This window comes from Triturus cristatus, chromosome 4_2 (assembly GCF_964204655.1).
Source record: "Triturus cristatus chromosome 4_2, aTriCri1.1, whole genome shotgun sequence".
In the NCBI taxonomy this organism is placed as follows: Eukaryota; Metazoa; Chordata; class Amphibia; order Caudata; family Salamandridae; genus Triturus; species Triturus cristatus.
Window position 1 is genome coordinate 114,506,550 of NC_140586.1, and position 21,064 is coordinate 114,527,613.

General features: G+C 40.0%; 2 protein-coding genes across 13 annotated transcripts in view; one reads left to right on the plus strand and one right to left on the minus strand.

Moving 5' to 3' along the window:
• Window positions 1–21,064, plus strand: part of LOC146833112 (complement C3-like) — a 1,368,049-nt gene that overhangs the window by 755,834 nt on the left and 591,151 nt on the right. Inside the window, exon 19 of the mRNA XM_085600736.1 lies at window positions 8,411–8,496. Within this exon, the coding sequence (XP_085456862.1) occupies window positions 8,411–8,496 (86 nt within the window). The remainder of the gene's footprint in view (window positions 1–8,410; window positions 8,497–21,064) is intronic.
• LOC146833113 (uncharacterized) overlaps window positions 1–21,064 on the minus strand; it is a 787,180-nt gene that overhangs the window by 56,262 nt on the left and 709,854 nt on the right. The window lies entirely within an intron of this gene.

Below are 21,064 nucleotides of genomic sequence, written 5' to 3' on the forward strand. Positions count from 1 at the left end.
CACCACAGGTAAGTTACAAACATCTCACTGCATGCAAGCCCTGTACAACAACATCACACAACAGTCAAGGTGAAATTTATGTCCTGTCTACATCTGACATCCTGGTGGACACGGAACATAGAGCATAGCCAAAGTACCCAACATGTCTTGCATGTAGGTAAATTGTCATCTCAGCATCGGGGGCAGCCATCCTCATAAAAATGATGGCATGTAGCCTGGTCGTGGCGGTCACATCACAGCGGTGCTGAAGCTACAGAAAACTTTCCCACAATGTTGCAGGAGTCCAGCACATTGTCCCAGGCTAGCAATATCCTCATCACAACCTCCAACCCACAAAAATTTAAAAAGAGCCTCCTGTCAGCACAACCTATCTGATGCAAGGAGTCATGTGCAGGCAAACTGTCTATAATGACATCAAAGTAGGGTCATCATCAATAGTATAGCAGCAGAAATGATGGATGAGTCATGACTCCCTTCAAAAGGGCAATAGTCATCATTTCCCCCCAAATAAAGGTCAGTCCACATACAATGTGTAACAGATGAGGGCAGATCAAACAATGTGTGTCTGTGTAATTCACAGTAGTACAACACATTGCTGGATGAGCCACAGAGCCAAGGTAGATGAAATATGATTTTAGCCACCACTGCCACATAAACACAGTTCTGCACACACCACAAGCAGACATTAGTAGGCTCATCACATACAATGACAGACCATATCCTATAATGACAGCCCATAACATGCAACACTGTACAAAATTACTGACTCTAACAGCAAACTCAAAGTAAGCACCAGTGTGAATTTGACTCACTTGTGAACTGCTGCACTAGTTGACCTCATGTGAGTATGTCCTGTACATCAACAACACTGACTACACTGCCACTTCACAGGACACCTCCAGACCAAAACTCAACCTCAACCAAGATAGCACTAACTATAAAGTGTTGACTGAATGTTAAAGTGTCAGGAGGAATCTATCTTGATAGCAGTAAACTCTGACCTTAGACTCATGACAACCCTCCTCTGCCTCACACCTGCCTAGCACTCAGCCCATAACATGAAACACTGTACAAAATTACTGACTCTAACAGCAAACTCAAAGTAAGCACCAGTGTGAATTTGACTCACTTGTGAACTGCTGCACTAGTTGACCTCATGTGAGTATGTCCTGTACATCAACAACACTGACTACACTGCCACTTCACAGGACACCTCCAGACCAAAACTCAACCTCAACCAAGATAGCACTACCTATAAAGTGTTGACAGAATGTTAAAGTGTCAGGAGGAATCTATCTTGATAGCAGTAAACTCTGACCTTAGACTCATGACAACCCTCCTCTGCCTCACACCTGCCTAGCACTCATGTAAATAAATGTGAGTAATTGATGAAATGAAGGGTCACTGTGCATATAAACAACTTAGTAAATGGTCAGTCTGCATGTTAAGTCCTTAATACAGTTCACACACTTACTCTGCATCATACACAAACTATAATTCATCAGCACTGTATGATAACAAGTAAACTATTCTAAAGTGGATGGCACACTGCAGGAAATGCATAGAGAATTGACTGGTACCATCTGTACATGGAATCCAAGAGGTTCCACATAAGACACTGCACTTTGGACAACAAATACTACATGTGTGGCACAAATATTGCAATTGTATGAAAGCAACATCTCAGCGTTAATCCTGTGATCCAGCAATGCAAGTAATGCATTGGCCCACAATGAGATGAACTGTCATGAGATATTCAGTGACCCGCACCTCCTCTGTATCAACTAATATGACATTATAATGCCACCAGCAAAACACTCATGGCTCACGGTGACATTCCCTGACTGGCAAACTTAACAACTTTCACACATACCCCTCACATACACATCTTCCCCTTCACAGCTCTACACATGGGACAATCTCTGATAAAGTAGAAAAAAGCTCATATGACTTACCCGCTACTCAATGTCACACCCTAGTGTGTATCCAAAAAAACAGTATCAGACATATCCGATTTCACCGCTGTAGTGAAAGAGCCACTCTTGTGGTTTGGCACCTTATGATGACCTTCAACTACCATCATTTTAACTGACTTTAATGTGTTATTTTACCCTAGCCTGGGTATATGAGACAGTCCTGCATATGCCTGCTTCTCTTCATTCTTGTAATCTTGCTGTCTTTCAGTGGGAGCTGTCACTGAGTAGAACAGTACTATTGGCTTTGACATGGCCTCATGTCATCTTGTTTTCTGACTTTGCCTTGCTTCTGCTTGCACAGCAGTGCTTGCAAGTTGTTATGAGAATTATAAGTGCTTACTATTGGCTTTGACATGGCCTCATGTCATCTTGTTTTCTGACTTTGCCTTGCTTTAAGCTTTTCTACGTGCATAGCAGTGCTTGCAAGTTGTTTCGGTTATGAGAATTATAAGTGCTTACTATTGACTTTGACATGGCCTCATATCATCTTGTTTTCCTGGCTTTGCCTTGCTGAAGTTTCTCTGCGTGCACAGCAGTGCTTGCAAGTTGTTTGGGTTATTAACATTCAAGGTCTTTCTGTTTTTCTGAGCGATTTGTTTAATGTACTCTGGAAGGCCTTGTAGGGGCTTTGTCAAGATAGAAGTTGGAAGATGTGAGAATGTACAACTCTGCCTCGGAGTCAAAATACGGGGGTTTGGCCAGCCTCCGTCTTGGCCTTGACGCAGACTGGTACAGCCAGCTCGTTTTTTTCTAATGAGAAGGGGGCAAGGTTTTCTAGAAGCTTCGCCTCACGTTGAGTAATGATATTTAAGCTGGGAGCCTTTGGGGGCCAGGTGGAAGTTCACCACAGAATAGACGTATTGCAGTGGAGGTGACGGAACTTGAGTCCTGATTGAACTCCTTCCTGGGCTGTTGAAGGGCTTCCCCAGCTTGAGTTGGCAAGGATGATGCAAATTCAATCGGTGAGGTGTTCCTAACCATATTGTATATATTTTCTACTCTTTGCTACTTGTATATACTGCAATTTTATTCTAATTGTGCATTTTAGTCACTTGACATTTGGGAATCTGCATTTACTGATATATTTGGCCTACCATTCATTAATAAATATGTGTGTGTTATTTTAAATGCAACTGAATTTGTTTTCTTGCCTCGCCTAAAGGGAGTGCTGCGTCCTTTCCTCGTCTTTAGGGGGTGCTGCTCAAAGTGTATTATTTAAAGGTGCAGTGGTATATTTGTCTCCAAAGTGGGAGTGCAGGGTTTGGGTGTGTCCTTTTAGTGAAAAGCACATTTATTACAACCACCACGCCCTTGAACATCACAAATCATCACAGCACACAGATCACTTCACACTCAGGATAAGTAGCAGTATCTCAGCAAATAGATACACATTTTGGCTATCACCTACGGCTGCACAACTCAGGCAAACACAAATTTATGGAACTTGACTAGAGGACTGTGCAGGAAACTCCTCTGTAATGTACATGGGCAACCATGACTGCAATCAAGTAGACTAAAATAGCACATAACAAATTGTGAAACAGTGATGAGGGGCACAATGGTTCTGGGCACAGATCATCCTCCCACAGTATTGTGTCACACTATGGAGTGGTGGGGAGAGTCACACACTGGCATGGCATGGAACATTTTTCACAGAAGTGGTGTATACAGTATTATAGTACAAGTGATGACTGTGCAGAGCAAAAATACATAGAGCAGTGACTCACAATGTGAATGTCTCAATTGTTCTATTTGGGGCTGGTATGACTGAAAACCACATAGTGGAGTAAATGAAGTCCAAAGTGACATCAATTTATGTGAACAGTCACATTTACTGTGTGTTTGCCAGACCCACTCAGCACAGTGGGAACAAAGGTAAGCAAGAGCTATAGCTGATCCCACAAATCACAACACAGACATTGCATTTATATACTCAGCATACTTTCAAATGTCGTTGACAACAAGTAGGTGTACAATAGGCCTGCAAGGTCACACCGACAAACTGCACATTGCTTCGGAAATAAACTCATACTTGAGCCCAAACACTCCAGCAGGTGTCTGATCATGTAAAGAAACAGCCAATCATCAACTAGGTCATACATGTGTGAAAGTGCCATGCTCAAGGGCACATACACATCAGTACTTCTGCTAATGACAGGACAATCACACCGTAGGAGTAAGTGCACACATTCTAATGTACACATATGACTATGAAGCCATCCCTACCCAAGATGATAACACATCTACACTGGTGTGTACACTTCAACATAGAACACACAGATATAATGTACCCTGCCCAACCCGGACAGATTTTACATTCATCGCATTGTAATGCGTCCCCCGGTATTGTCGTGGTACAGGCGGACGGTCTTTTCCTGGAGGCAAGGCGGTCGGAGGGATTTTTCGCCCACCATCGTAATGAGCCCCTAAGTTTGGACAAGGGCTCCCAAACAAATGATTTTGCCCTTGCATCCTGCTCAGGAATGGAATGGAGGAGTTTTTTCCCCAATTTACTCCGCCCAGGGGGCAGAAAAGCACAGGCTCCAGAGACTGGTTGGTTTGTTTCCCTATTTATTTTTATTTTTTAAAGAGACAATTAGGGCGCACTGCCTTGGTATCAAGCATTCCTCCACCTCACAAAGGGCAAAAAAATCTTTCTGTTCCCCTGTTAGGCACACTTAGATCTTAACCCCCAATATGCCCTCACTAGAGTGCAGAAAGCCTTTAGAGACCAGTAACTATATTTTAAAAAATTCAATGGGAGAGGTCTGCCATGGCATCCAGCCTGACCCCCTCCCTTAGAGGCCACAACAGTCTTTCTATTCCACCTGGCAGGGACAGAGTAGTGGATCTAACCACTTCTGCTCTCCCAGGATTAGCCCATTGACACTGGGGATTATATTAGCACAAATGGGATATGGGTGGCCAACCATGGCTTTGGACCAGACACCCACCTCTAAAGGCCCCAACAGTAACCCCAACAGTAATTTTGACTCTTGCGAAGGGGCAGATTGGAGAACTTACCTCCAGTTTGAGATCCCAGGTGTGGGGGAAGGGGGGCAGAAAGCCTACTAGCTACTAGGGAATGTATATTGTTTTTAAAAATTGGGAGGTGTCTTTGAGCCTGACCACTACCCTTAAGACCTCAACAGTCTTTCTGTCCTCCCTTGGGAGAGATTTGAGGATGTATCCCCAGTCTACCCACTGGTGCAGAAAGGCCACTGAAAGCTAGAGGTAGAACATTTTTTAATGAAAAGAACGTGGTGTGGACCGACCCGTCCTGGCATGAGGTTGCACCTGTACCTCAAAAACCCCAACAGTTTTTTTTGTTCCCCTGGGTCTAGAACATCTCCATTCTCATGGCCAATTAGAACGAATAATTTGGAAGTGGTTTTGAAATATAAGCTGGCAGAAAGGCGGTTAAACCCTCCCCCCAATTCTGCCTCCCTTTGAGTGCCAGAAAGACTGTCTGGTGGCAGTGCAGTGAAAAGGTGGACAACCCCCAAACCGCATTCAGTTTCATACTTTTTCCATGCTAATCTGGTGGCCTTTCAAACTCATGGAATAGTCGGATTGGTGGTAAACAACTCAATATGCCCAACAAGTAGGAGCTATAAATGCAACAGACTAACAGGGGGGAAAAGCAAGAAAAGGAATGGACTTAAATGCCGAACTATATAGATATTGGTCCCCACTCCCCTTGAACCAAATAGTATTTCCACCCCCAACTGGAGGGTTTACCTATCTCTGCCATTACCCATGTCTAAACAGCACCCAAAGAAATTCCAATTTTCGTTCACTTACCAAAGTAAATGGTTGCAAAATTTGGGCTCTACGTCAGCTGGCAGCAAGGGAACCCTAACAACTGAGACATTTCTGAAACCTAGAGACCCAGGGAAATTTAGAGTGTTGTGTCTTCATGGATCCAGTACATTTTAAGCATTGCTTTAAAAAAGCTATTTTCCCATAGTTATGTGACAGAAAACCAGAGCACTTTCAGCCAATGGCCAAAGTCTTACCACACTATGTTTTCCGATTGAAATGCTGTCTCCCTTTTACGGGTGGACCTAATGCATGTCATTTGAATAGATTTCTACTATAACAATCCTTATTGGCTTCTCCTAGTTCACATTTTTGACCATTTCCTGACAAAGGCAACAGGCCCCACAACACAAGTTGTTTATCCTTGATATCGGACAAAGTGTGGGAAAGCTGAATGGTGGGAACTGTGTGGATTTAAGCTAGAGTTTGACATTTGCAGGGTATTCAGTGAAACAAAACGTAGTGGGATCCACGCAGGTCACACTGCCAGGAACTCCTCTCAATGGCTAGTGTTCACAGATTTCTAGGTCTGGTTGGTTTCCCTGGGAGGTGGCTGAGCCAAGGCCCAAACACCACAGCCACCCACATCATCAGAATGGGTCAATTTCGAAGGCAAAATCTTGATGTTTCTTAGTTGCTTTTTGGTACTCTCCCTGTCACAGGCAATATGCAGAGCCACAAAGGTGGGGTACTGTTTTTATCAGTTGAAGTGTGGAAACTCAGAATAGTGGAACACTTGTTGTTGAATTCCTCTCCTCTTCCTTTCACATTTTTCTAAAGGCTCTGTGTATTACATGATAATGTGGGTTCCCCCAAATTTCAGTGTAGCACAAATAATCAATATTTCAAAACTCAGTATCTTGGGAATCTAAACACATAGGTTTTATGCATACCCTTTTTTCATTTTCATTTTAGATTTTACCCTATGAATAAATGCCTGGTTGGTATACAATGAAAAATTATTATACTGTGTAGCCCAGTAGCTGCCAATGGGTACTGCATGTTTTTGGACATCCAAAAACACTGTACATCTCTAAGACCAACCGAGGTAGACCGACGCAACAGTATATTACGTTTATAAATCGGCCATTATGAAACATAATTACATATGAAAACATTGTCACCTTTTTCTATGTTGTCCTACTTATTTGCATTATTTTGTGTAAACCATAAGGGATCTACACAAATGACCCATTTTGCTGAATTTTAATGTTGTCTACTTTTCAGAAATTTACAGATTTCTGGATGCACCTGTAGTTTTCCACAACAAGCTGAAATTAGGTATAAACTACAAAAAATAAGAAAATTCCCCCAGAATTCATACAAATATTTTTACAACTCTACATGTTCATGAAAATCTTAGCATAGAAAATCTTTTGTTGATGTCAATTTAGTAAAAAAAAAGAAAAAAACAACAACAACATACACTTTCATGCATAGCATATTTTCCCATCTTTAAAAAGCATATTTTCCATATTTTGGGTATTTTCTCAGTTTCCATCAAGACAGTCCACAAACCTTGGAATCCCCAATATGTGGGAAAAAGGATGCAAATTTGGCCTGGATTTCTTTTGAGGGGAAAAAGAGTAAGAAGACTTAAGCGTAAGATGCCACAAACATAAATAAAAGGCTTTCTATTTAAGTCTCAGTAGTTAAGAGGTTAAAGGCAGACAGCAAATTTTAAAGATCTTAATCTAACACTGAACTTGTTTTTATGATGCAACAGTATAGGATGGTTTTGCCTACTCCTCAACATAGAAAGTAGCTTGGTTCAGAGTCGGCAACTGCCATGACAGCACACTTGAAAGTCTGTCCAGGTAAAAGGCAGAAAAATGGCAACAGTGAAGCCTGTGGCAGCTCAGCTCAGCTCAGCCAATTGGCATTGATGGCCCCTTGGAACATGTGACTCAAGTTGGTGGAAATCGGTTTCTCTGAAAAAGAAATTGAGACAAGTAATACATCATTAAACTCCAACTCATATAATACTTCTCAAGGTATGTCTAAGATAGGCTTTGTTTTTCCTTTTGGCTAATTTGATTTTACCACAGGAACTGTGTTTATAATTGGCGAATAGAGGGCTTGATTTATAGTTGGTGAGGATAATACGCCCACTACATTTAGAGATCTCTGCAGGCCCAGTGGTTATCTTTTGCATTTAGAGGAACCGCTGTCATAACAGTACCTGTAAATACATTGAAAGTTTGACTGACAGCTATGTCAGCATGACAGAGCCGGCCAATAAAATGTCAATCTTTTTTTTCAAAAAAAAAATCCCAAAGCAGGATTTTATTTTTCAAACTAAAATCATGATGACTCCCTCACCATGGCAGTTTTTGCCCTTGGTGTGGGGGCCATTTTACAGTTTTCACTCGGGCCCTAAGTACTCTTATATTAAGAACTGGTTTCCATTGGAACAAGTAGTTGAGTTTTGGATTGTGATATACAATGCTCCAAACACAGAAGGATAGGAGAAATGCTATATCATTTGTTAGCATTGCTGGAGAGTGTTCTCTTAAGAGGAGTCACAGTTGATATACTTTTTTGATACCAGTAAAACTATTTCTCTATGATTTTCTATCACCCCCTTTCTTTATGATCTTATTTTCTTTTAGAGTGGTCTCAGTACCGATAAAAGGAAGTGTCCCTGGTTCTATTACAACATGGGAAATGGTGGCAGTCAGTATCAGAAAGGATAAAGGTAAGAAAAATTAAACCTATGTAATTTCACTGCACCACATATGCCCTTTGTATGCCATGCACTATATTTGACAATGGAAGGTCCGAGTGTAGATTTTGCTAAACATTTATTAGATTGTCACCCAAGAAATACTTGGTTAAGGAGTTGTTTGGAATTTACTCTTGTATCCTTCTCAACCCCCCTGAAGAGGTTTAAGAAAAATACTAACATGTATAGTCAAGCTAACCCTCGCCACCATGGGTCCATGATACTATCCTAAATATTGGTGGCCTTCAACATTCTAAGCAGCAGTGATTGGAGGTTAGGATTATTATGCTTTATCCTTCGTTATGGTAAAGAGATAACCCAGGAACATAGGGGTTCATTTCGATAGCGGCCATCGTGCAGCCATTCTCCGTCTGCCAGATTAGGATGGAGGACGGTTTGCTGGCGAACAGGAAGTCTGTCTGCCAAGGGTCCAACACAGGCAATCTTTATGATTGCCTGTCGGACCTGGAAAGCATACCTAGAATGGTGGCGGTGCCTAGCAGGCACAGTCTGCCACATTGGGATGCTTCATCCCCGCCAGCCTTGAATGGTGGGTCACCCCATTCAATGGCTGGCGGAGATTGACTTTGTGGGACCGTTTGGGCCCCCCTTAAGCAGGGACACTTTCTTACTGCACTTGGGGGGCACCTATAGTGCCTCCCTACATTTCCTGGCCTGCCACATAGTGCAGGAAAATGCAAAACCTGCATTTTTACCATTGCGGCGGGTGCTGCAGCCAGCATCACCCGCCACAATGGTAAACATGCCCAATGCGACCGCCACCGTGGCGGTCGTATTGTAATTCCATGTGCGGGACCGCAGCCATATAGGCGCCTTATTCCGGTGATGATGGCAGACGGACTTAAGTATGTCCTCTATTGTAATGAGCCCCATAGTACTTAGACCTACTAATTATCGCCTAATTGCCCTTACCAATGTTAAGGCACGGGTTTTTGCCTCTTGTTTATTAGAGGCGTTAGACGATTAGGCATCTGAAGCGCACCTTATTCCATTGAATCAGTCTGGATTTCATAAGGGCCTGTCAACATCCACCAATTTGCTTGCCCTTAAGCTGTTGGCTTGCTTGCCCTTAAGCTGTTGGTCAAAACTGCCTTACTAAAGATGCAAAAGCTCTACATTTGTTTTATTGACCTACAGGTGGTCTTCTACACATTTCCACGAATACCTGTGTCCAGATTAAGTTGGGGGATGGCACATCACTTACTCGGAGAATCAAAACACTGCGCTTGCTAAAATCAGGAGTGCATACTTGCCCCATGTATATTTAAACATTTCATCTCAATCAACATCTAGAGAAAACAAACTCCCACTCTCCTAAGTTAACAAATACTCTCTTAAAATATCCCCAATATGCCGACAATACTATTCAACTTAGCTGAACACCGATTGGATTGCAACCCTTGATCAATTCCTTTGATGAATACACATTGATGGACCATCTTGAGCTTAACATTATAAAAATAAAAATGATGTCAATTGGAGCTTCTTCAGTCTGAACACAGTCCTGGTGCTTGAGCGAGAAACCAATCAAGGTAGATAAAAGCTATACGTTCCTTGGCATTTTGTTTGACAATGGGATGTCTTTTAGAAGCCATTTTAATCTTCCTAGAGCCAAAGCTGCCACCAATATCTCCACCTACTCGACCCTTTGTGATAAATGGGCATGCCCATCCCATGCTCACCTCATGAAAATAATGTCAGCCAAATTAATTCCAGCTTTAACTCATTTATCTTTTGAGGCAAAGATGACAAAATACTAGACCTGTTGCAAATCAAGGCGGTAAATTCTGTTTTCAAGATCCCGCAGAATATAAGTTAGGCACATACTCGATTAGAGTTTGGCCTTTAAAGGCAGGTATTAGCATGCCAGGCAGCGTTTTTAAAATATTTGCATTTTTTGCTCATATCAGAATCTGGCTGTCTTGCAAACTTGCTGGCAGGAAATCATTAATTCTGCAAACACCATTTCATGGCAGACTTGTATGATAAAATCCCTTTAAGCCCAATCAACAAACCACCTCTCACTCCAGATGGATGAAAGTGTACTTGCTGTTAAAAAGCACGCTTGATCTACCATTAATTCATATGAAAATGCGGGAATTCTGAATTATCTGACCATGCATTTTTCTACGCTTATGCAAGATGCACTCCTGAGGATGTGACTTAGTGATGATTATGAGTTTGGTGGTGTGGTGCTGGGACCACCCCGCCACCACACCGCCAAACCAGTGGTTAGACCGCCAGCCAGATTAATTCTCATGTCTGGCAGGCTTTTCTTTTTATGTTCCCACGGCAATGCTCTGAAAATGGCACCGTTATGGAAATGCCAAAAACAGTTCCTGCACGGCATGGACTATGATGTCCATGCCGTGCAGGAACTGGAGTGCATGTATACAGAGGGGCACAGGTTGTGCCCCCCTGCATGCATCCACAAAATGAGGCACCAGCAGTGCTTAATTTGTAAAATATTAAGTGCCAGGGCTCTGACCAGAAGGCCACTGCAGCTTTTACCACCCATTGCTCCTGTCGTCGCTGCCAAAACAAGTACTAACCATCTCTCTCGCATGTAAATGGAACAGTACAGATTATTCCAAGTCCCCAAAGCTAAAGGAATGGCTGGGGAGGCAGGTATTAGTCATTTTTTTATGTATATTGTTTTCCAAAACAACTGTTATGCTGCTCATCTCTAAATTACATGAGCAGCGCCACCTTGTGGCAGACTGCCCTAAGTGTGGCATTGACAATAAGGTGCCGGTGCCGAGCACCGGAAACCAATTAAGTGCCGGTGCTCAGCACTGGAAAGCTCAGGCTCAAATTAAGCACTGGGCACCATAGGGCCCTGTAGGGGCCCTTTGTTTTCTCTCCAACACAGTTTTCATGCCGGTGGAACCTCCAAGCAGCAACACTGCATTGACAATAAGGTGCCGGTGCCGAGCACCGGAAACCAATTAAGTGCCGGTGCTCAGCACCGGAAAGCTCAGGCTCAAATTAAGCACTGGGCACCATAGGGCCCTGTAGGGGCCCTTTGTTTTCTCTCCAACACGGTTTTCATGCCGGTGGAACCTCCAAGCAGCAACACTGCTAGGGAACGGCGGTTCCCTTGCAGCTGCGGTGGGGCAATGTCGGTCTACCTGCCCTAATTGTAATAGGGCGGTACGGAGACCGCCACCACCGCGCCCTTATGAGTCTGGCGGTTGATGGACTGCCAGAATCGTAATTAAACCCTTGGTATTTATCCAACCAAGGAAAGAACTCCGAAATGGTTGCACGTTTGGCCGAATCATAGCTGTAGGCTCTGCGGTTATCCACAGGAGACATTATTGCATATAGTATGCACTTGCCCAGGCTTATTGAGTGCTCCTCAAAATATGCTTAATCTATTTATTTTTAGAAGCTGGAGTAAGAACGTGTCAACAGGCACTTAACTTATGTTTATCAGGTAATTCTATTCCACTCACTTGTAGATTTGTTAAGTTTTTGGCTGTGGCTGCAAAAACAACCTGTATATTTTAACTTGATATGTTTTTCTATAAGGGAATACGGCTGATTATTTGTTGATAGTCTACCAATTAGGTATTCATAAGGGCCTTGAATTATCTTTTCTGAGGTTTTTGTCATTGGAGGGTTGAACAAACAGAATTATTTAGCACTATGCACCTTAGCAAGTTTGCACAAGTCTTGTGAATGTTTTGTACATGTTTTAATGATCACTAATGACTTTTCATCTCAGGGCTGAATAACGAGAAAGCTATGCACTGTAGCAAGTTCACAAGTTTTTTCAGAATGTTCTGTACATATTTTTATCAACAAGTAATGATTGTTTTAATCTAGCAGATGTAGAATTCAAGGTCTTATGAAACGCCTCGGCCACGCAATTTACTATTGCCTGTGATTCTGTTGTTAAGCAGTGCTGAGATTATTTGTTCGTGTATGCACAATGCACTTTTGGGATCTGCAATGACATACAGGATTATAAGGTCGAATTTATGGAAGAAGTTTAGTTGGCTATATTATCATTGTTTAGAGCAAGGTTACACTTATGACAAAACTAATTTGATACTGGGCTCTTTAAGTCGTATGCGAGTCAAGTATCGAATAGGACTTCATTTAATAATATGTATTACAGCCTATTTGCACATATTACCTAAAGGATATGCACCGGTGATTTGGCCCTTCTTTGCTTTTAGGGGTTTTTTAACTAATGAATATGTTATTATTATTATTATTATTATTATTATTATTATTATTATTATTATTATTATTATTATTATTATTATGTATTAAATCTTTGTAATGATTTTAATTAATCAAACAATAAATCCCTACCTATCTACCTAGTACTTGCCCCCCAAACATTACGAATAGAAAGATGGAGGGTATAATATTTCTTGCACCTAATACAGTCTGATCCCAAAGGGGTCTGAAGTTATTGGATGTGATAAATAGCACCTATTATGAGTTTTGTGGGGAATAACAGCCAGGTTTTGGTACCTACCACACCAAAATGTTCATGTTCTGACAATGGCCCGGCATTTCCCCCCTGTTAATTTCTAGTAGGTTTGATCTGCTGAAATTTAACATGGAATATAAGACTTTATTCAACCTGCACAAATGGGTTTTCACAGATGTCAGAAAACAGTGGACCATTCATAATGAAGGTCTTAGTGCCCTGTTGAATTTATGTTCTTACGCCTATGCTACGAATTAAGCATAAACAATCACCATACTCCCCATTACCGCACGGCTTCAATTTGAAATATAAAAAGTTAATTTCATATTGGTTTACAATACTGTACACCAACCAAGCGTTCAGCTTACAGTGTATCCCTTAGAACGTTGCATGACAACCCCTTCACATTTTGCCTTATTCTGTTGAAATTAAACTTTAAAGGAGAGAGGTAGCTAGGCAGAAATATGTGTTGTAACATACCTTATGACGGCATGCAGACAGAATATCGAGTTGGAAATGTTGACCTATACAAATATCGTGAAACAGAAATATCGCCAGCAGGAATATCGTGGTCAAGAATATCGAATTTAAGGTAAGAAATATAGTTTTCAAAAATATAGAAGTCATAAATATCGTTTGCAAAAATATAGTTGTTTAAAATATCGTTTTTTTAATTAGTGTTATGTATTTTAGTTTATATTTTAAATGCATGTGATATATGTTTTATGTATTAGTATTGTTCATGTTTTTTAATGTATGTGTTAAATTTTTAATAGTTAATAATTTTATTTTAATTACATTTTGCGTTTTTTAGTTCAGTAGCGGGTTGTGCGTTTATAGGGGAATAGGGTGGGAAGTAATTTAATTATAATAAATCAATGATTATTTTTTATTTATTAATATTTAGATAATTTAGATTTTATAGTGTTAATTGTGGGAAGCAATGTATTTGCAATTAAATATTAATATGATTGCTAATTAATATTAATTAATTAATTGGTAGTTGATTATGGTAATTGTGTAGTTCTTTTAGGTGTGGGTTGTCGGGTTGATAGGGGTAAAGGGTGGGAAATAATTTTGATTAGTTAATAATTAGTTGTTAATTTATATTAATTAATTTATTGGAAATTCATTATGGAAATTGTGTAATTAATTTTAGGTGCGGGTTGTGGGGTTTATAAGGGAAAAGGGTGGGAAGGAATTTATGTTTAATCAATTAATAATTAGTTGATCATTACTTTTAATGAATTAATTGCTAATTAATTAGGGTATTTGTTTATATTTTTTGTGTGTGAATTTTACTATTATAAGGGTAAAGAGTGGGGAGTACATTTATTTTACTTACGTTATTATTAGTTGTGAAATACAATTCGTTTTTTAATTGAAAATAATTTTTAATGTTTTAATTACATTTTAGGGGTAAAGTGTGGGAAGGTAATACATTTTTATGATTTTAATTTGTTTTTTAATTAATAATATTTCATTATTGGTAATTAATTAGGTTAATTATTGAAGTACATTTTTTTTTATTTAGAGGTGGTTTGTGAATTGTGTGGTGTTCCAGGGTAGGAAATAAAAAAATATAAAAAGTAATAATTAATGTTTTGTTTCTAAATAATTTGTAATTAAAAATATGTATTTGTTTGAAAATAATTTTTATTTTATTTAATCTAATATTTCTAGGTATTTGTCATATATATTTAACATTATATGTTTTAAACATCTTTTTAATATTAAATATATTTGTAATTTAAATTTTATCATTTTTATAATTTTTTTTATTTATTTTGTTTCAAATATTTTTGTTGTTCTTAATATTTTGTTTGTTTTTAATTTTGAACTGACCTTGGTGGGAATAGTAATTTTTACCCCACCGAAATCCAACAATTTCCCTACTGTTTCACTGACTGGAGTGGGAATACTGCTGCAAACATTAACCTATGGTAGCGAAGTACTGTGTGGAAAAGATTCTGTAACCATCAATAATAGTGTGACAAAAATTTTTAAATCTCTTTTTTATTTTCCACATAACATATCACCCGCACAGATAAGATTGGAATTTGGGTTAACTAAGCAGCTAATTGCACGAAAAGGCCAATTTATAAAAGTATGGAAAAGAATAAAAATGGATAATGTAAATCAAATGTCCAAACTGTTATGGCAGGAAATAAACGCAAATCAGAATTCACAGTCTTGGAAGTACTTAAACACTTCATTCGGTGAATACTAAGCGAATTCAATCCGGGATATGCCAATAACTATAGATTAATTTAAAAAATCTATTAATAAAATAACAAAACACCTATCACTGCTTCTAGATAAAGACTCTTTTGCAAAAAGAAAGCATGCATGGTCATCAATTAATGGCTATACAAAGGTGACAGCCCAATCATATCTTGAAACTGCCTGGTCTCTGAAGCATAAACATATTTTTATAAAAGCTCATTTTGGTGTTTTAGCCGGTGTATGTCATCAAAAAGTGGAACTGATGCTCTGTCGCTTATGCAAATTGGGAGATGAGAACATTATTCATTTGCTGTGTCTATGCCCGAAACTTAAATCTGAAAGAGAAATTATACATAGGCGGCATTTTAATTTACGAGGAATACATACTTGTAGACAAGCGCTGATAAGATGTTTGTATTCAGACGATATAATACTGAACTCAGCTTTTGTAAAGTTTTTATTAATATTAAGATCAGAGTTAGATCAGCTAAATCAAATTGAGATGTAATATGTAATTTGAATTAAAAAATTGGCATTACTAAGTCTAAACATATTTGATAATATTAATGATTGATTTATCTACTCATGTTTTTATTATTTTTTAGAACTAGATCTTTTTATAGCAGGAATGATTGGTACAATATTGTAAGAGTTTAATTAATCAAACGATAAAGAATAATTGAATTGAATTGAATTAATTGAATTGAAGTGGTAATATTATTTTCACCCCTCTGCTATTCAACACATTCCCTACTGTTGCACTGATTGGGGAGGGAATAGTAAATTGTATCCCATCACTATCCAACACTTTCCCTACTGTTGCACCCACTGGAGTGGGAATAGTAATTTGTATCTCTCCGCTATTCAACACTTTCCCTACTGTTGCACTCACTGGGGTGGGAATAGTCATTTTTACCCCTCCACTACACAACACTTTCCCTACTGTTGCACTCACTGGAGTGGGAATAGTATTTTTTACCCCTCCTCTATCCAACACTTTCCCTACTGTTGCACTCACTAGAGTGGGAATAGTAATGTTTACCCCTTCGCTACCCAACACGTTCCCTACTGTTACACTCACTGGAGTGGGAATAGTCATTTTTACCCCTCCGCTAACCAACATTTTCCCTACTATTGCACTCACTGGAGTGGGAATAGAAATTTTACCTCTTTGCTATCTAACACTTCCCCCACTGTTGCACTGACTGGAGTGGGAAATTTCAGTTTAAAGATTTTTAAATAGTTTAATGTTTTAATTTATAACAAATACAGTTAATTGGATTTGATGTTATTGATATATATATATATATATTTGTACATTTTTATATAATTTTAAAATGATAAAATACATGTAAATTAATAGTTTATTGATTGTTTTAAAGTAATTATATATATAAATAATTAATATGTATGTGTGTTAAACTTTTTTTAGTTAAGTTTATTTATTATATCAGTTAAAATGTATATTAAATCTTCTTAATGTTTTATTATTCATTTTATTATTTAACATATTTAAGATTTTATATATATTATATATATATATATAAAAATCGATATTTTGCACAACTATATTTTTTACATCAATATTTCTTTTCAATATTTTTGTACCTACCTATTAAAGTATAGGGAGTCCATATTGTTGCATTCGATATTTCTTCATCGATATTTTTAACAACTATATTTTGTCCATCGATATTTTGTCAGTGAACCCCTTATGACTATCTGTTTTGCATCGTCACTTGATTGTGAAGTTCTTATATTTCTCCTTTTGTTGTCTCCCTGCAATCTTTGTCCTAGTCTTTCAGTCATGCAACGTAGGTATGCAGCCATTAGACAGAACTGAATTGTGGGGTGCATCGGGGGGACCTTAGGCACCCTGGCACCCTTGGAATTGCATTTGCAGTTTGAGATTACCAATTTGGTAATCGCAATTTGCGAATGCATTCCCATTCATTCCAATGGGACCATAGGAATGAATGGAGTGACATTACCTAATTCGCTATTAGGTAATGTTTAGGAATCACCATTTATTTTGCGATTCCTACATGCATAAGGAATTACGATTCATAAATAGCGATTCTTTAAAAATCGCTATTTAGAAATCACAATTAATTATGTTGATGCATGTGTCCCCTTATCGCGAACTGAGGCTTGAAATTATCAATTCAGCAACATATCAAAGACAGTGAAGTATATTGTCTCCCACAGTAATGACAAAGAGTAGATTTGCAAACCGTGATGGTTTCTGTCGTAAGCAGAGGACAGACACAGGTAAGTCTCGTTTATGGATTTATTTAATGTCCAAGTCGGCGAACTGCCCGTGGCACTCACCGTCCTGTAACTGCCACCCACCAAATACCTGAGTCCGATACAAGCGTGGCTAGAAAGCATTCCTTCCAAAAGACTTCTTTAAGGAATCCAACTACGACCTTAGATGTCACCTCACTAGCAAACTTCACCTCAGGCCAGGTGGGCATTCTTACCTTCATCAAATTGTCACTACTCAAGCAAATCACACACTCCTTGACCATTATATCAACCTCACTATCCATGGCAGACCACCAAAAACATGAACATAAATATTTTTTCGTCATGATAGCACCTAAATAACCTTCATGTGCCCCTACGATTATGGAATTCCTCAATGAAATGGGTGGAACACATTTGTCAATCCTCATGAGTAAACCATCCTGCAAGAACAATTCTTCTGAAACTTTAACAAAAGTTTTAAGATCATAATCCAGATTCCCTTCTTTTGACCAACCAAGCTCAACATAATTCATGACCACACACAAGGTAGCTTTGTCTTTTAATGCCCTTCACCACTGTAGCTGAGAGTAGGCTCACAATGGATGTAGAGCTACGGACGCTCCAAAACAATCCTCTTCATCATCATCAGCACACGTACTAGAATCTTCATCTTCATGCACAGGTGAGCAGGGCAAAAAGTCTGCACAACCATTCTTCCCTCCTGGAATGTACTCCACAGCAAATTCAAACTGTGACAATTTCATAGAAAGCCTAGCAATGCGGAGTGTGAACCCCTTAGTGTTCCTCCCACTCAGCACATACACTAAAGGCTTATGATCAGTTCAAATCACAAAACGTTTACCTCACACTGAGGGGTCTATTAGTAGGTCGGGCGGATTGCCACCGCCCGCATGGCGGTGGTGATCTGCCCGACATTTCCCACTGCCTATATCCCATTTCCCCCCACTATATCACGATGGCGGGGGGGGACCCCAGCGGACAGAAAGACCGTCCACCAGTTTTCCGCCAGTTGACGGTTGCCGCCACAGAAAGGCATGCGGTTCCTGACTGGGGGGGCTCGCTGCGGGCCCCCAGGGTGTTGGTGGGGTGGGGGGTGCACATGGGGGGTACCTATGGTACCCCCCTGCATTTGCAGGCACAACTTGGCAGGCACCGCGCGGTGCCTGCCACGTTGAGCATGCAAATGCACAAGGTGCATCCACAGCATTGTGGTGGGCGGTGCTGTGAGCACCGCCTGTCACAACGTTGTAGATGGGGGATGCCACTGCCACCGTGGCGGTGGCATCCTAATTGTCGGTGCGGGACCACAGCTAGGGTGGCGGGCGACGAAAGTCCGCCCACCATCCTAATAGGCCCCATAGTTTCTGAGCTTCACGACCAGCACGCCAACAATTCCCTTTCAATGACTGAGTACCGCCTTTCAGTATCAGACAAAACACGGGGGGCATAACCAATAGTCCTGGACTGCGCTCCTTTAACTTGAGTAAGTACAGCCCCCAAACCAACATTGCTTGCATCAACCGTCACAGCATAATCGAGGTCATAATCACAAATTTTCAAGACTTCCGATGGCAACAATTGCTTCTTTACCCACTCAAAAACGTCCTGATACTCTTCACCCCATGCAGACGCAAGTCCTCTCTTCAACATGCAGGAAAAAAGGCTGTAATTTCCTTGCATAGTTTTGAATAAACCTTGAGTAAAACTCTCGTAAGTCAAGGAACGATGTCAATGTTGCTTTATCAACCGAAAGTTTGGCTTGTGCAATGCTTTCAACCAATGCTGGTTTGGGAGAAATTTCTTCACTTGTAACACAGTGTCCCAAATACTCAATTTTGTCTGTCAGAAAACACACTTGTCCCTCCTGAGTACTCCTCCATTCATTTCAAACCTTTTAAACACTTCATCCAATGTCTTGTCATCAAAGTGCTGATCTAGTGCATAAATCCCATCCACTCCTTTAAGCATATTCACCATCACTCTGTGAAAGGCAGAAGCTGTGAAGGCCAACCCAAATGGCATACAATAATATTGATACATCCCACAAGAAGACACAAATGCCGTAAGATGCCTTGATTCAATCTCCAACTCTCCTTGATGATATGCTTAGGCTAAATCCAGCTTGGAAAATATTTTAGCCTCTTTCAGTCCCGCTAATAATTCTGAAATGTTGGGTGATGGATGGGCATCAACCCAGATCTCTTGGTTTAAACAACGGAGGGCAACACCTACTCTCAATTCCCCATTGCGTTTACGTGTAACCACCAAAGGTGACAACCACAATGAGGAATCGACAGGCTCAATGGTTCCCTTTTTGCATGTTGTGTCTAACTCTTTTTCTAGATCTGAGTGAATGCTGAAGGGTACATTCCTAAGTTTATATTTCATGGGTCTGGCTCCCTTCTTTACCACAATTTTATGTTTAAAATCCTTGATCTTCCCCAACTCACCGGAGAATACATGGGGGTACTTGTTCATGAAGTTTTCTAAATCTTGATCTTCCTGATGGCCAACACTTGCTCACTTGTGCCTGGTTTCAAAACTATCCCGAAAAGCCCCAGGTGAAACCAGCCTAATATATCTAGCCCCTTGTGTGTTACATAAAGTTTACCAGCAATCTTGCGCCCTTTAAATTCTAAAATATCATCAATGCACCCACACAAGTCTTTACTCCGCCCTTCATAGGATGCAGCCTTGCGATCTGGTGGTAACAGTGGTCTATTGGACCAAGTCTTCTTGAATAGAGTTTAAGTGATCATGGAGATGCGTGCAGCAGAATGAACAAGCAGCTTCAAGACCTTGTCACCCACCTTGATATCTCCATATGGGTCAACACACGCATTTGGGTCACCTGTAGTGACAACATCACTCTTGACCACTAGAACCATGTCTCTCAATTCCCTACCAATATTCTCTTTATCATCCACCACACTCTCATCGGATACATATTTGACTGAAACATCTCCCTTGTACTTCCGACTTTGGCACACTTTGGCAAAATGGCGACGCCTATTACATTGTCTGTTTGCAACATTTCTGGCAGGACAAGTTTCCCCCCTTTTCTATGAGAACGATTACCACAATGAAAGCATGTTTCACACTGCGAAAAAAAAGAGGCAAGTTTCTCAGAACATATAAGCTCCCTGGCATATGCACCAGTTTTCACAACTGAACAGGATCAGAAGTTTTGTTCTCCAATTCTATTGCAGGGATTTAAGACAACTAAATGCTCTTGGCAGTTCTGATGGTAAGATCAAGCAATGAGTTTACCATGAACAGCAACTTTTGATTGATGGTTTTATCACTGCAATGTCCAATGAATTGATCCCTCTCCAACTGATCAGTAACATTCTTGAACTGACAATCTGCTGCCAACCTCCTTGAACCAATGACATATGCATCAACATCTTCTTCACAGTTTGTACCCTCTTAAAAAAGGTATGTCCGACAACTACAATACTGTTTGAAGCTTTTTGGCTGTCTTGAGCAAATATTTCTTTAGTTCTGGGCGAAAACATAATGCTCCAAGGGCACCTAAATAAGTTTCAAAAGCATCATGCATTGCTTCCATGG